Genomic DNA, 17535 nt, shown 5'->3' with positions numbered 1-17535 from the left:
ATGCCACGTCGGGACGGGACCAGTAAAGCTGAAACTGAAAACTGACATGGAATGTGTTGTTTATAATGATTAACATCTTAGATGATTAGACCGCTGGACATATGGGTTAAGGGTTACCAAGGGTTAGTTTTCTCTCTCTCTCTCTCTCTCTCTCTCTCTCTCTCTCTCTCTCTCTCTCTCTCTCTCTCTCTCTCTCTCTCTCTCCATGGAGATGCATGTGGCTGTTAACGCTTTCATATCTGTAATGAATCTGTTTCAGATGAACATCCTGTATAGTTTGGAAAGTGTGGAGAGAATCAGGCCACGTTTACACTGCCTGGTTCAAGTGTGATGCAATTCTGATGTTGTGCTCACATGTGGCACAGGAAGAAAGCACATGGAACCGGATATTCTCAGATCTGTTTCGGGCCTCAATCATATGTGGAAAATAGAAGTGCCTATATGCCACAGCCCCTTTTCCATAGCCCCGCCCCCTTTCCTCCACCCAAATCAGATGGCATCCACACCAACATGTTCTGGGTTCTTCCTCCCATGATGCTTTTGTGTTTGCTGCTTCGTTGTTAGAGAAATGTAACAATGGCATTAAAGACACTTGAACGTGAACTTGGCCCATGCATGCTACACCCGACAAATGGAGAAGTCAATACAGTCTTTTTTCGACCACGACCGAGCCACACCGGCACCGAGATAAAAACATCTGAACTTATTTAGAACGCTAAGTGACCCGCATGTTGAGTTGTTGTTTTTGGTTGCTTGGTAACAGAAGTAATGCAAAGCGTCCACTTGCTAAACACCCTGTGACTGTCCAGTGCACCTTTCAGGGTGCTGCATAATAGGAATCGGACCATAGAGTTCTTTTTGTTTTTCAAAGAGAAGCATTTCACTTAGGTGAAAGTGCTGCCTGGAGCATTTTGTTTTTATTGTATTTATTGTATTTATTTATTTATTTATTTATTCCCCTCTCTTTCTCTCAGTCATGTTATCCTTGGCCGCCCTCTCTCTCCGTGTCGGAGTCGCTGGTTGCCGAGGAGGGAGACGCTCCATGGCAACCGTCATCTCTGGCAACAAGACCTCCAAGTGAGTTCAGGGACTTCTTCTTCTGTGGTGACCTCTGCGTGCAACAAAGCCCCACACTGACATCTAGTGTTTCAGTGGTTTAAAGCAGAATCACAGAGCTAGAAACACTCGCCTCGCCGGAGACAGCTACAGCGTCAGCGAAAAAAAGATTATGGTAGTCAACAGCGAGAGACAAGTAATTGTTTGATACTGTTTGAATTGTGCCATGAATTATATGATCTCGTTGAATTTAAAAAGACTAGGCATCTAGTCTGCGCGGCCTCGCCTGTCTCCTCTCTCTCCCTCTCCCTCAGTCTCTCCCCCCCCTTCTCTCTCCCTCTCCCTCAGTCTCTCCCCCCTTTCTCTCTCCCTCTCCCTCAGTCTCTCTCGCCTGTGTGTATGTGTCACACTGATGACATCATCAGCGATGTCACTATGACATTATCAGTTACCTCAATTGCCTCAAGTGACATCACTGATGACATCATCAGTGATTTATGACATCACTGATGACATCGGTAATTAGGGCAATCATCGAATTAAAAAATGCGTCTCCGTCAGGTCACCCGCACGGGTGCCATTTACACACCCTGAAGGTTTCAGTCCGATCACACGTAAAACGACATATAGCTGTGGCCGAACACAGAACCGGAAACAAACAGAGCCCACATATTCAATTTTAGAAAGATAATTTTGTCCTACCTTGTAATTAAACGTTTGGACAACATACAATTGTTTTACAGATTCTGAAAGCGGACCCCATGTTTTTAAGAGTACTACTGTATAACATTCACATTATTCTATCTATAAATAGACCATCTTTATGACACTTTTTCATAACTATGGGGGTGGACCTGCGAGGTGTCACGATGTCCACGAAGAAAAGCCATTTGATCGCAGTCAACACCGGCTGCTCTCTAAAGCAGTGCAAAGGAATAAGTGTTGTGTGTCGTCATGCAGGCTGGTGAGGGAGAGGCTGAAGCAGGAGGTGCAGAAGATGAAGAGTCAGTTCTCAGGCTTCAGACCAGGACTGGTGGTCCTACAGGTGAGAAGAACCATGGACATGGGAAAGATCAGAAACTATTCTGTTGGCATACCTTGGAGTAGCTTGTTCATAAATAGACTGACCCTCTAATTTTCCATGCGGCCTGCATCAATCGGACCAGTTTGGACTTTAGTTGCATGGAGAGGTTACCAAACCAAGCTGTGATGCCATATCTGATAATGCTCTCTTAATTAAAAAAAAAAAAAAAGGAAATAATAATAATTAACATAAATTTATGATCAATGCTGATGTATGCTTTATGGTAGGGAGCTCAATTCTTTTGATAAGTGTCGCTGGACAGAAAATAAATTGGCAACGTTTGTAATTTATGCTTCGGCAAACATCGACTGTTCAGTTTGACACACAAGCCTACTTCAATGATATAGAAAAATCTTAAAGAGTTGAAATTAGTGCCTCCTGAGCAGATTTATATTAACGTTTTGTTTATTTTCCTGATTTATTCTTAAATGTTTCCATTTTCCCCTTTCAAGTACCCCATGTAGTACCTCCACGCACCCCCTAGGGGTATCCGTACCCCAGCTTGGGAATCACTGATCTAGATACCCTACGATTTCCCCCCCTTTTTTGCATACTTTGTATACATGTAGGTGCACTCTATAAATAGGTGCACTCCCCAGGCTACCTAAGTGAGGTTTGGCCTGCCCTAGTGCCTAAATCAAACACACCTACATTTGATTCAGTGTCAGGTCAGTTGGACCTGAAAGTAGTTTTAGTTTGACAAGCTAAAACATATTTGAGAGTAGTAAGATTTAATTTAACTACATTGATGTGATGTAGCCTACAGTATAGCTCGCTTGGAAAACGACAGTTTTAAAGTAGTTTCCCCAACACTGGTTATAGGTTCAAAAGACATGCTGCTAACTTTGCCTTGCTAGAGGATCTACAGTTTAGGAGCATGTGAAGTAAAGGCAGAGAAGCAGCGTGTGTATGTGTGCTGACTGTGAGATAAGCTGTTTGAACAGAGACCAGCTCAGTCTGACAGAGAGCAGCTCAGTCTGACAGGGTTCCTCCAGTCTGAACTGGCTGTGTGCCCCAGCTGCAGACTGAACAAACCCTGGTTCCTCCAGTCTGAACTGGCTGTGTGCCCCAGCTGCAGACTGAACAAACCCTGGTTCCTCCCGTCTGAACTGGCTGTGTGCCCCAGCTGCAGACTGAACAAACCCTGGTTCCTCCCGTCTGAACTGGCTGTGTGCCCCAGCTGCAGACTGAACAAACCCTGGTTCCTCCAGTCTGAACTGGCTGTGTGCCCCAGCTGCAGACTGAACAAACCCTCCCAGAGAGACAGAGTCAAAAACACACCTTAGTCCTGCTTTTCACAACGGGAAACCTCTGGAGCGGAAAAGTCAAGCCAATGTGGAAGTGCCTCAAACCTGCCTTCTTTATGATAGCCAGGAGGGGGCGACGCCACTGCCTGCAAAAATAAGTCTAATTGTATAGAAGTCAATGGGAAATGACCCTACTTCTCACTTGATTTATGACCATAGTAAATACTTCCCTAATGAGTTTATGGTCTATCTTCTGTAATACAGCATTTAGTAAATTATGGTCCCATAGAATCATAGACGATAAAGCAGACTATGTTTTGAGGCCTCAGAATGGGAGTCCACGAGGTTTGTGGCCCAGTGGTTTGTGGCACCATCCAATGGGTGACATCATGGTGGCTATACGTCCGTATTTTTTATATCCTGATATATATTTATTGATCTAAAAAAAATCCTTATGATTATTGTGATAGTGAATTCATCCATATGGAACGAAACATCTTCTTATGGAACAGGACTTGTGAGTTGTAATGAGGCTCGCCTCTCTGCTCCGCCCACACTGCACTCAGGCCTTAACGAGCTAATTAGCTACTTCGTTAGAGGTGTGACTTCAGAGCACAGATTCTCACATACCGTGTGTGTGTGTGTGTGTGTGTGTGTGTGTGTGTGTGTGTGTGTGTGTGTGCGTGCCTGTGTGTGTGTGTGTGTGTGTGTGTGTGTGTGTGTGTGTGTGTGTTGTGTGTGTGGGCTGAGCCAAGCTGCTTGGAAACGACGATTACATTTGGAAGAACAGGGCTCATGCACTGCTACAGTATAATAAGCCTACTTATATTATGTCTCACGATCTGTTGTTTTATAAGAGAGAGAGAGAGAGAGGGGGGGGGGGGGGGTCTGGACATTTTTGAAACGATGAAATCTTTCTATTTTGATATAGCCTGTCGTTGTTTTTTAGGCAGACAGACAATGCAATTAAGACACTGATGGAGAAGCGGTCAATCTCTGTCTAATTATACACGTTGGTGCGTTCTTTTCTCTTTCAACATGAAATAGCCGGGGTCATCCCTATGTTCCCCGGGTCCTATGTTCCCCGTTTTTGTGCCGACCACCCCCAATGCCGACCTTAGGTTTAGGCGTGGGGGTGGCAGAGGTTAGGTTTTGGGTTAGGGTCTGGGGGAGGTTAGGTTTAGGCATGGGGGGAGGTTAGGTTTGGCGTGGGGGCTGGGAGAGGTTAGTGAAAAATGGGGAATATAGAACCCGGGGAACATAGAACCCGGGGAACATAGACATGATCCCAAATAGCCAAGGTCAATAAAGATGTTTAACTAGAGAGGAAAGTGCCATGGCTTGTTTTTCTCTTTGCCATTTTGATCTTTGATAAAGCCCAGAGAGCCTTTGATGTCTCTATGTTTCTCAATCCTGTCATCAGGACTGAGGGGAATTCAGTAATGGAGACTTTTGCTGTCATGTACGTCAAGCAGCTCTGGTGCAGCTTGTTGAGGTGTGGCTGTAGATCTATTCAGTAACTCAGTTCTCAGTCAAAGTGTCACTTTGACGTGAATAGTGTGATGCGCTGGATTTGTTTCCAAATGTAGCTAGGTTACTGTGACACAGTCAACTGCTTTAGCCCTATAGGCTCTACTCCAAAACACTGTAGCTTGACAAGAGTCAGCTCAGTTCACCAGAACAAACTGCTAGCTAAGGCTAACTAGGCAGCAAACACACTGATGATGTTAACACGTTGAGTGCCAAGGACGAGATATCTCGTCTTACATAATCCAACCGTTGAGTGCCAAAGACGAGATATCTCGTCTTACATAAACATTTTTTTTTTTTGACGGTGGGACATCAATCAACCCCTTTTACGTCTTCTATACCACTATTGGAGGAAGAGAATGTGTATAATCTATTTTACCGACCACTAAGTGGCGACAGTTCTCTCCAGACAGAGAGAAAGCCCAGCCACGGGTCCGCTGGAGAAAGCCATTCTAATTTTCAAGGAAATAGCTGGGCGAAAACTCTTTCGATTTCACACACACACACACACACACACACACACACACACACACACACACACACACACACACAACGCGCGCGCGCACACACACACACTCGAGTACCTTTGCGCATAAATAAGACCAGAATCGCAAAAGCTTCTTCAAAGCTCTCAGCCGACACCTCAAGAAACGAACGAGCCGGTTTTACAGTAAGCCAGACTGCCCGAGAGCCGCCAGCAGCAGCAGCCCAGAGGAGAAGCAGCAGCAGCAGCAGCAGCAGCAGCAGAGCGGAGTAGGCTGCCTCAAGATTGGAAGAAGGGGATCGCGAAGGAATTTCTCTCCCGTGTCTAACCCCCCCCCCCCTCGCCTCTCCTCTCCTCTTCCCCGCTCCTGCGATTCCGTTCTCTTTTTTTGGGATCTGTGAGGCAACAGAAACTCGCCTGTGACAAAACACTGCAAAGCCACACCTACGGAGGGAGGAGTTTGGAGACACACACACACACACACACACACACACACACACACACACACACACACACACACACACACACACACATACAAACAGTATACAGACTTGCCCAAGGGCACCCATAATCACAGGCACGTGAGGTGGTTCTAAAAATCCATTTATCTCAAAACTCTCTGAAAATCTCTGAAACCATGCTGTACTCAACGGCTAATATCTACATAACTACCGTAAATTCCGGACTATAAGCCGCGGCTTTTTTCCCGTTTTTTGGCCTTTTTTGGCCCCTGCGGCTTATATAACGGTGCGGCTTATCTATGGATTTTTTCCAAAAAAAAAAAAAAAATCTCTCTTTTTTAGCACTCTTTCTAACTATAAATCCACTTCTGTTTTAATTTCCTCTCTTGCCCTCTTTTAACAACATAACATAACATAACACAACACAGGTAAGCAGAAAGAAAAAGACGAAGCAATCACCGCCATGAATGAGGAAATGACTCACCTGCTGGAGGCTGGAGATACACGGCTTGGGCTAAACTTTTACTCCGTGAAACACTATCGATTAAGTCCGACATCGCTCAGAGGTTTGAGCAGCTTGAAAACAAGTTTGAAAACGTGCAGAAGTCCATCCACTCAATCACTAAAGAAAAGAAGGCAACCGTGAACAGAGTTTCTAATGCGGAAAAGCGCATCAGCGCACTGGAGGACAAAAACAACACAGTGAGTCCGAAAGTGGATAAAATGCAAAAACAAATCGAAACCCTGCACACGCAGGTTGATGACTTAATCAGCAGGAGTAAAAGAAATAACATTCGCCTGATCAATGTAAAAGAGGGAGCTGAGATTGGTGACATGGACGCTTTCGTGGCAAAATCCTGTGTTACATCCTGGACCTGAAGGAAGGCGAGAAACCACCAGAGGTGGACAGGGCACACCGGGCGCCTCGGCCACGTCCAGACCCCGGCCTGCCACCGAGGGCCATCTTCATCTGCCTACTCCGCTGGCCCGACCGTCAACTCATCCTCCAGGCTGCGGGGAAGAAGCCCCTCACCTGGGAGGGTACGCGCTTTTTCGTCCGGCAGGACCTCTCCGCGTTGGTGCAACAGAAACGCGCAACATACAACAGCATCATCGAAAAGGTTAAAGTCAATGGATATCGCTTTGGCGTACTGTACCCAGCGAGACTCGTCATAACCATTGATGGACAGCGGCGGAACAAGAGCTCAAAGTGAAACTGCCGAATATCTTTTGAGTTGGACTGGTCAATAGTACTGTGAGTAACTAAAATAAAAAAATAAAAAACGGAATTCTCTCTTCTTTAGCACTCTTTCTAACTATAAATCCACTTCTGTTTTAATTTCCTCTCTTGCCCTCTTTTCACCACACCGCGGACACTGTGTGCACTGTAAAAAAAAAAAAAAAATACCATTAAAACACCCGCGGCTTATAGTCCGGTGCGGCTTATATAAGAAAAAAATAGTCAACTTTGAAGGTGCGGCTTATACACCGGTGCGCCTTATAGTCCGGAATTTACGGTACTAACTCTACAAACAAACTATTTTAGACAGAGAAAGCACACATTCTATTAGTTCTTTTTAGATGATTGGTGTTCACGAAGTCTTAACAGAAAAGAATCCTCGGCTCTTGTAAAATGAGCCAGAATCCTCAAAAAAAACCTGGCACAACTTACCTACAGCATTGAAAAAACGGCTGGCACTCAATGTGTTAATGTGAACATGCTAACGCTAGCTGCTACGACACATTAGCTATAGCGGGCTAATCAGATGTGTTAACAATAAGACAGTGATGGTTAGCTGAACTGATCCAATGGTTAGCAGCTAAGCTGTCTTAACACACATGCAACTCAAACCAATAACACATGCTAGGCTATATGCTAATCCAACTTGATACAGTAGCTGTTTTACAGTTCAAAATCTAGCAGGCTTTTATTTGAAGCAGCATCATAGAAAAAGGGGCCCATATTCTGAAACCCTAGTCTGAAAACTGTCCCATGTATCGAATGTGTCCGCCCGTTATCCAGAAAACGAATGCCCATTGCTCTGAAAATAGACACTCTCCCTGCAGTCTCCCTTATTTCTCAAACAAACAGAAGCACATGGCTAATTATTATGCAGAATGATGTCATCATACCTTCTCAGGAGCACTGGAGGAAGCTGCAGTGATGATGGTATTGAGGGCTTCAGCTCCAGAAGAACAAGCAAGCTACTCTGATGTTTGGAGCAGCCGAGTGGTGTTTTTGGTAAAGTTACGGACATCAGTTCTGACAACCATGTAGGCTTATACACACAGATGCTCCCAATCAGTCGGGGAAAGAGGGCTTTGAAAATTCGGAGATGCGGCTGAATGATCGCAGGCCAGGAATATTTCTAACTGCTGAGAGAGTGTGTATTTTCGGGGCAATGGGCCTTCGTGATAATGGGCTGTTGGACAAATGGCACAAACTGACGTGTTGAAGACAAAAACAGACAAAGAAAACAAAAATGGTTTGTTCGTGTTGTGTTGTTGTTTAATATCATTCGTAACAACACTTTCACTAACGTTAGTGGAGACCAGACTAGCTAATTTACCTGTTGGACCAGACCAGACCAGAGTAGACTTGAAGCTTGAAGACTTAACGTGGCGTCAGTAGCTCTGTCTGTAACGAGTCTGCAAAAAAACAGCGAGTTTGACAGTTGTAAACAAACGTTATTAGCTAGCTAACACTACATAAAACAAACACAGAAGAAAGGCTAGATACGTCGGACAAGCATGTTTACCAACCGTTTGAACATTTAAATTGAAAGTAGTCGGCCGAAAACAACGAGAGTTTGACAGCATTTATTTGACAACACGCAAATTTAAACCTGTCGCCTTCCCAAAGTGGTACCCGGAAGTAAATGTTGTGACATCACGGTGATTTGATGTCACATGGTGACGTCACAGTGATTTGGTCTATAGAAGGCCTAATCTGGCAGTCAGTGCCTCCTCCTCACTGGGATCTAACACTTCATATTGGTTTTGATGATGTCAAATAACACCTCACACTGTTTTAGGTGGGCGATAGAGACGACTCCAACCTCTACATCAGTCACAAGCTGAAGGCTGCAGCTGAGGTAAAACAGGTTCAATAATTCCTCCTAATATTGATGTTCAAGGTGTATTATTTTAAACCATTATCTCATTAGCACTATCTTGGTCTCCTGTCTCACTCATTACTGTTGTCAGTTTGAATGTTTCTCCACGCTAAATTCATGTGGTGACGACTTAACAGTATTGATGGTCAAATGACACATGCAGCACCTTGAACTATGATTCTAAACGGTCAAAATAAGACGCTGTGTTTTCTCTGCTATCCTCTTCAGATTGGAATCGATGCCAACCACGTGCGGCTGCCAAACACCGCAACAGAGGACGAGGTCGGTGGTGAAGTTGATACTAAACCAAAAGCTTGATAATGTTTGCACAGTGTTCAGAGTGGGTGTCTACACGAGGGAGAGGGAGAGAAAAACTACACAGGAGAAAAATATAGTCGGCGATGTGCGATGAAGGGTAGGATTTGTTTTTCAGTTTGTTCCTCTGGATAATTGCTATACTGTATGTGTATATATATATATATATATATATATATATATATATAGTTTTTTTTTGTTGCTTGAAAACAGCTTTTTGGCAAGTCTAAAAATGACTACAGTAGGCGTCATCTACTTCCATGTCTAAAACGGAAAGACGATTACAAAATGACGTCATGCAGAAGCGTCCTTATATGGACAAAGAATAAGGTGAATACCAGCAGCCTGTTTGCATGCAGCCAGAGCAGAGCTCTCTCCCGGAAGGGAGGGAAGTCTGGCGAGCGAGACTATTTGCGGCCCTACATCACAGTAATCTTACCTACCTTGTTTGCCGTCTTCTGTCGCGCACCTCACCTCAGGTCCTGCAGAGCATCGTGTCCGTCAACCAGAACCCTGCGGTCCACGGGCTGATCGTCCAGCTGCCTCTGGACTCCGTCAAGCCCATCAACACCGAGAGAGTGACCAACGCCGTCGCACCGCACAAAGACGTGGACGGGTGAGTCCACTCTCAACTCCGGTCACAAGCCCTTGGCCTCACTTCTTAAAGCACTGGGTACCCTTTTCTAATAATTCCTCCCACAATGTCTGAAATCGACATCGCCGGAGTGTGACAATGAAATAAAACAGTGGCCAGTAAGGGGCGCTGTGGTCGAGGTGGCAGATGGGCATACATACATGGCAGCTGGGCATCCTGATGCCTGGGGTTTGATTACCAAATTAATAATAATAATGAAAGTGCACCCTCGTAGCTCACCTGGTAGCATGTGTACCACGAAGGCTCGGTCCTTCGCGCGGCCGACCCGGGTTCAAATCCGACCTGTCATCCCCTCTCTCTCTCCCCCCACCTTTCCTGTCTACCTACTGTCCTATATAAAAAATAAATAAAGGTGAAATGCCCCCCAAAAAAAAAAAAAAAAATTATTCAACCATGACCGAACCATAACGAAGATGATTTAGTTGCCTAACCATAACGCCGGTGGCGGCCTGATCAAAGCTGTCAGTATTTGACGAGTTGGGAGTGATCATGTGTTGGCTGCCTGAACTGTGTTGCATCATCTGATTGATGCTATAATTAAAGATAAATAAATAAGTTCACTTAAATTGTGTGTGTCTGTGTGTGCCTGTGTGTGTGTGTGTGTGTGTGTCTGTGTGTCTGTCTGTCTGTCTGTCTGTCTGTCTGTGTGTGTGTGTGTGTGTGTGTGTGTGTCTGTCTGTGTGTCTGTCTGTGTGTCTGTCTGTGTCTGTCTGTGTGTGTGTCCAGTCTGACCTGTATAAATGCAGGGAAGCTGTCTCGCGGTGATCTGGGCGACTGTCTGATCCCCTGTACGCCCAATGGCTGCATGGAGCTCATCAGACAGACAGGTGAGCAGCTACCTGTGTCTTAGTAGTTTAATTGACTGTTTTTTGTTATTGTCCAGGGCTTCATATATATATATATATATATATAAAATCACTGTTATTAATTTGTGTATCATAATAAATTAACAGTCACTCTGGCATCCTATTCCCCGGTAGGCATGTCAGTGGCGGGGAAAAATGCGGTTGTGATTGGCCGCAGTAAGATCGTCGGGGCGCCGATGCACGACCTGCTGCTGTGGAGCCACGCGACCGTGACGACCTGCCACTCCAAAACAACTGACCTCCCTGCACAGGTAACACAGACCTACCTGCACAGGTAACACAGACCTACCTGCACAGATAACACAGACCTACCTGCACAGGTAACACTGACCTACCTGCACAGGTAACACAGACCTACCTGCACAGGTAACACAGACCTACCTGCACAGGTAACACAGACCTACCTTCTTAGAGGGATACTTCACATTTCTTTAGGTCTAACCCTTCTTTGTTACTTACCAATGATGATGTTGATTGGTAGAGTTTTTTCTCAGCACAGTGAATGTTCCTCATAGTAGCTCTGGAAAGTTGTGAATGAATGCAAAAATGAATGCAGGGTCAATGGGGTCACGCTCCTGTATTTACAAGCTGACTGAAGTTCTCTGGAATAGAAAGGCAAAGTGGAACGTCCCTTCCTGCTTCAGCACTGTACCAGAGATTTTCATCCGCCATATATTTTCCCATAGACATTTGGTAAAATGCTTATAAAATAGTTGTACTTTGTCGAACCAAACGGTTCAGCTAACGCTATAATCGGAAGAGACCATAGAACATTTCACTCGGACCTAAACTTAAAAAAACGTAGAATTTTTTTTTTCTTTAAACCCGCATTTCTTTTAATGTTTTGGTCCCAGTGAAATGTTATGCGATCTCTCCTGTTTCTAAATATATCTGTACCGTTTGGTTTGAACCAGTAAAACTATTTTTATACGCATTTTACAAAATGTGTATGGGAAAATAAATGGCGGATGAAAGTCTCTGGTACAGTGCTGAAGCAGGAAGTAGGCGGTCACTTTGCCTCTCTATTGACTTTGTGTGCAGTGGGGCCTGTGGATGACATTTGAGTGAGCCTCAGTCAGCCTGTACATACAGGAGTGTGGCCCATTGACTTTGCATTTGTGTTTTGCCCAACTTTTCAGAGGTACTATGAGGAGCAGGATGTATTGTGCTGAGAAAGAACTCTACCAATCATCAATGGTGAGTAGCACATAGGGGTAGACTTAATTTTTTTTTAACTATCCCTTTAAAGTCCAGATTTGACTGTAAAGTATTATAACTGCTCTTGCCCAAAGAGGAGCATCTGGAACACGAGACACTCAGATGTGAAGAGACATCCAGCACTCAGTGGGTCAGACGCTGTTGGTGTTGATGTGAAGAGACATCCAGCACTCAGTGGGTCAGATGGTGTTGGTGTTTGATGTGGATGATGTTCTGGTGGCAGGTGGGCCGGGCGGACATCTTGGTGGTGGGAGCTGGGAAGGCGGAGATGGTGAGAGGAGAGTGGGTGAAGGAGGGAGCGGTGGTGATTGACTGCGGCATCAACCACATCCCAGGTACCACACCACATCCTAGGTACCACATCAAATCATATCCCAGGTATGAAACCACATCCCAGGTACAAAACCACATCCTAGGTATCACATCAAATCATATCCCAGGTACAAAACCACATCCAGGTACCAAACTATATCCCAGGTCCCAAATCACATCCAGGTACCAAACCACATCCCAGGTACCAAACCACATCCCAGGTACCAAACCACATCCCAGGTACCAAACCACATCCCGGGTACTAACTGATCTTCATACAAGAACAGTCAATGTAAAGGAAGCTGCTGGGTGCAACAAAATATCAATTTGCTGATCTCTGCTCTGATGTCATCATTTTGTTAACATAATATTGCTACAAAATCTCTGGCACCATCAGTCCAATAATAATGTTTTGGCTTTCAATCAATTACCCATATCAGTCAAACTCTGACTCACAACTACAACTTTAAAACAGTCTCCCTCTCTGTTTGACCTTTGACCTCTTCTCTGCTAGATGAGACAAAGGCCAGCGGGAAGCGGGTGGTGGGAGACGTCCACTACGCCTCAGCCAATCAGAGAGCAGGATACATCACACCTGTCCCGGGAGGGGTGGGGCCAATGACAGTGGCCATGCTGATGGAGGTACGAACAATCCCGTTGATGAGATTATCTCTTGTACCCAAATCTGAGGATATTGTTTTATTGCCAGGTATATTTTGTCTGTCTGTATTGTACATGGATAGAGATAACCATTCAACTATGACCAAAATAGCCATTCTTTCACATGCTCGAAATGTGTTCACTTCTTGTAAATGAAAAAATGGTGAAGGCTAATTCAATTCATCCATTTGCTGGGGACCCCCTGGAAACCCCTCAAGGACCCCATGTTGAGAACCGTTGATTTAGCTGATGCTTGTGAATTCAAATCACATGCTGGTATGTTGGTTTTCAATGGTAATGTGTGTGTGTGTGTGTGTGTGTGTGTGTGTGTGTGTGTGTGTGCGTGCGCGCGCGCGCGTGCGTGTGTGTGTGTCAGAACACGGTGCAGAGTGCGTGGCGTTTCCTGCAGAAGAGCCAGGCCGGACGGTGAAGCAGCAGGAGCAGACAGGTGAGCAGAGGGTTTGGTTAGCTTACCTGGAACGGACAAACGCGAGGAGGGTGTGACGTTGGGTTCTTTGAGCTGGACAGAGAAATCGAAAGGACACTGGACACATTTTCAGATAGAATCATTCCTGTCCAATGCACACTTTGCCTCAACCCTGCCCTGCTTTTTGATCAGTCCTGCCTGACTCTCACCGTGCTGCTGCAGATGTCATCTGATACTTGTCAAATTAGGTCAAAGTCTCTTCTCTAGTATTCCCAGTGGAGATATACACGTGAAGCCATTCTAGATCACCAAGTTCCCAGGTTTTGAATTGGTCATTTAGTCTGATCTCACCGTGCTGCTGCAGACATCACTGCCTGGTTTTTGATCGGACACCGAGCTCAGTCGCTTCGACGTTAAGTTAGGCGCCCCCGCATGTCATTCATAGAGTACTGCAGGGAGTCCGAAAGTAGCACTTCTGGCTCGTACATGTGAAAGGGGAAAATGGGATTTTTGTTGGGGGATTTTGGTTAAATGCAAGATAATCTTCACAAACGAGGACCACTTTTATGACTTTTGAAACGTTTTCTGAAAATCGCGTTAAAAACGCATTTATGCCTCAAAAGTTGCATGGTTTGGGGGATCAATGTGAGCGGTAATGAGAGAGCCGGTCGCAAGATGTAAATGTAATCAGGTTCAATCATATCTAGATACAATCCTGATACGAGAGACGAGAGAATGATTTGTATGTGTTTTCTCTCTGCAGAACAGAAGAGCCGATCATCAGAGTTTACAAACTGAAGCTCCTCAGAACCTGGAAGCATCTCCTCTCTCCTCCTCGTCCACCCTGACATGGAGTGATACCTCCTCTCTCCTCCTCTTCCAACCTGACATGGAGTGATACCTCCTCTTCCACCCTGACATGGAGTGATACCTCCTCTCTCCTCCTCGTCCACCCTGACATGGAGTGATACCTCCTCTCTCCTCCTCTTCCACCCTGACATGGAGTGATATTAATATATCTTTTTTTCTCCATTGGATCTGGTCTGGATTTGTGTGTGTGTGTGTGTGTGTGTGTGTGTGTGTGTGTGTGTGTGAAACCACACTTAAGCTGCGTGATGACTGCGTGATGACTGATGATCCCCATCGGTGCTTAACACACCACCTGTTTGTCTCTCTGTCTTCAGGCTTTTACATTTTTTCATTGTTTATTTTAGATTTACATACCGACTCCCTGGCCTGTACTGACCCGAACCAAGAGGACCAATCAACTTTATCCGGTTACTTTTGTTTATTCAGTCAGGTCGTCTTGACTGAGATCCAGTGGCGCTACTGGATCTCCTGCATGCCAAATGTTCCTCGGGCTACATACTGTAGTATTTATATGTATATGTAGTATGTGGCTACATACTGTAGTATTTGTGGACCAATACATCCCAAGAGGAGTTCATTGTAAATGGCTGGAATTTCAATAAAAATTATTTTGGAATGACAATGACTGAACTGTGCTCACCTCATCGTGTGACGACGACACACATCGTGTCCCATGTACACAAATCTATAGACGACATTTGCGGGACTATTTCACGAACTGCCGTGACGGCCATGTTGAAATGGCGTGCAGCAGGTGACGCCCCCGTGGAGGAGCGCTACTCCAAGAGCGGGGAAGCTTTACTTCCCAATGAGGAGAGCATACGGCACTGATTATCTCCTTCCACCTCCTCCTTGTCTGTCAGTAGAATCTAATTATCACTAATGAGATTATCTGCAGTCTCTCTCTCTCTCCTCTCTCTCTCCTCTCTCTCTCCCGGGCGTTTGACATTCACTGACACATCAGATCTGTCATGCTGGGCACAATTCCTGTCTACCAAGGGACGTCTGGTATAGTGTAAAAGGTAAAAGCACTCTCCTATACTAACGCAGAGACTTGGGTTCACTTCCTGGCAGTGGTACTTCCGCAGCGGTCAGACGTTACCTACATGCACAGTTGGCCGTGTCTGTAGGTATAGTGCCTCCTCTGGTCGGTTGTGGCGCCCGTTTGGGGGGGGAAGGGGACTGGGGAAGAATAGCGTGATCTTCACCACGCGCTACGTCCTGCCAGTGAAACTTCTCGCTGTCAGGTGAAAAGAAGCGGCTGGTGACACACACCAGCAGCACATGTATCGGAGGAAGCATAGTCTACAACTCACTCCACGACTGGGGACAGCATGGGGAATTGGACAAGTACAATAGGGTGCCAAAGTCTCTTCCAGGGTTCGGCAAGCGACCTAATAGTTCATTTCCCATTCATTCCTCTAGATCACACATGGGCAAAATACTGTGCGGCCCAAGATGGAATTGCAAAAAATAAATAAAAAAAAATTACAGTGCACCTGAACGCAACATGCAAAATACCCGCTGAATAAGTGTCCAAATGTTCTTGTCATTCTGGCCAATACTCCACTTCTGTTATAACATTTCAGTCTGGAATATGGAATATCTTTCAATCATCTTTATGACTAAAAGGCTCAAAGTAATATCATGTGTAACAGGGCTTGCGGTCCTGGGGCCTGGGGCAAAATGCGGCCCCAGGGCCGGACTCGAAGGAAAACAAAACGACCCCCAAAAACTCAGTAAAAGGCAGAATTATGTTAATAAATGTCATCTGCTACAGCCATTGGATTTGTATCACTATTATATCAGGAGATTAACAAGAAATGACTAATCACAACGGGAGAGAGGGTTAAAAATAGGGAGACTCCTGCGAAAATCAGGAGTGTTGGCAGTTATAATCTCCAATGTGTGGCCCGTCGCTTACTTGATGTAAGTGAGTATGGCCCTGCAGGGAAAACATGTTGCCCACCCCTGCTCTAGATGTTTCAAAAAATCATTGTAGAAATAGTTGCAAACCAAGGGATTCAGATAACGAAAAACGTGCGGCAAGTAAAAACGATGTGGTGTTTAGGGTTTGCTTAACTAACCACGACCATAACCAAACCCTAACCTTAACCAAATTGTTGTACTTGCCTAAACCTAATATACCCCTAATGTTTTATAAAAATGCGTGCGGTTTGACCAGGAGTTGAACCACAGTCCTCAGATTGAAAGGCAAACACCTTACCCATTAAGCCACAGGACCCAGCACACCTTAAACTGCACTTTTTTCACACCCTAACCCTAATCTTAACCTAAATGTTTTTTCACACCTTAACCCTAATCTTAACAAAATGTCTTACTTGACGCACGTTTTCAGGAAGAAGCTGTTGCTCAAATGAGTTCGGGGCATGGTGATCCCGGCCCATACTATTATGTAAAATTATGCAATTATTTACTATTATGTAAAATTATGTAATTATTTACTATTATGTAAAATTATGTAATTATTTATTATTATGTAAAATTATGTAATTATTTACTATTATGTAACATTATGTAATTATTTACTATTATGTAATTATTTACTATTATGTAATTATTTACTATTATGTAAAATTATGTAATTATTTACTATTATGTAAAATTATGTAATTATTTACTATTATGTAATTATTTACTATTATGTAAAATTATGTAATTATTTACTATTATGTAAAATGATGGTCCCGGAGCGATATATACCAACACGGTGATATCAGGACGTCCGTGTGTGATGTGTGGCGGGATCACATAGTATTTACCGTCCGAAAGCTAAGGAACAGCAGGCTATTTTGTCTGGTATTTAGCAGGTAAAAGGTATTTTATGGTAGGCAGCTTCTTCCTGCAGTCATTCCCACATGAACGCATTGTGAGGGCAGCGTTTTGCGTGAATGTGCCGGTGGGTGGGGAGCTGTTGTCATCATGACACACTTCCTCCATCCAGTGTCTTTCCAGCTCACTGAAGCTTCACATACTAAATATTGATCTCAGCATCCTGAGACCTTCCTGCTGCTGGAGACTCTGGACTCACAGCTTTCCTTTGATTATTATCATGAGATGTCATAATGAGGACTTAGCATAATTATGATAAGTCATAGTTATTGAGAAAGAACAATCTCACTTGATGATGATGGGGGAAAAAAAACGTGACAGTTTTTAACAGGTGGCGGAAACAAGCCCAGAAGCTCTGTCACGAGAGCTTCTGGTGAGACA

General features: G+C 44.6%; 1 protein-coding gene across 2 annotated transcripts in view; it reads left to right on the top strand.

Moving 5' to 3' along the window:
- The window catches only part of LOC310782022 (C-1-tetrahydrofolate synthase, cytoplasmic-like), a 15039-nt gene extending 573 nt beyond the window's left edge, over nucleotides 1–14466 (top strand). Inside the window, exons 1-12 of one of the 2 annotated variants that reach the window (XM_083642674.1) lie at nucleotides 13–122; nucleotides 975–1077; nucleotides 2017–2101; nucleotides 8898–8957; nucleotides 9207–9260; nucleotides 9773–9909; nucleotides 10675–10775; nucleotides 10929–11065; nucleotides 12256–12367; nucleotides 12859–12986; nucleotides 13381–13452; nucleotides 14195–14466. In XM_083642674.1, the coding sequence (XP_083498800.1) occupies nucleotides 977–1077; nucleotides 2017–2101; nucleotides 8898–8957; nucleotides 9207–9260; nucleotides 9773–9909; nucleotides 10675–10775; nucleotides 10929–11065; nucleotides 12256–12367; nucleotides 12859–12986; nucleotides 13381–13434 (969 nt within the window). In that variant the 5' untranslated portion in view covers nucleotides 13–122; nucleotides 975–976 and the 3' untranslated portion in view covers nucleotides 13435–13452; nucleotides 14195–14466. Of the gene's footprint in view, nucleotides 1–12; nucleotides 123–974; nucleotides 1078–2016; nucleotides 2102–8897; nucleotides 8958–9206; nucleotides 9261–9772; nucleotides 9910–10674; nucleotides 10776–10928; nucleotides 11066–12255; nucleotides 12368–12858; nucleotides 12987–13380; nucleotides 13453–14194 lie in introns of those variants that run through there. The other variant, XM_083642673.1, reaches the window with a different exon arrangement.
- The last annotated feature ends 3069 nt before the right edge of the window (nucleotides 14467–17535 follow it).

Source organism: Poromitra crassiceps (genome assembly GCF_964638095.1).
Source record: "Poromitra crassiceps genome assembly, chromosome: 9".
Lineage (NCBI taxonomy): Eukaryota > Metazoa > Chordata > Actinopteri > Beryciformes > Melamphaidae > Poromitra > Poromitra crassiceps.
Note: the sequence above shows the minus strand (reverse complement) of the source record. Positions and strands in the feature narration are given on the sequence as shown.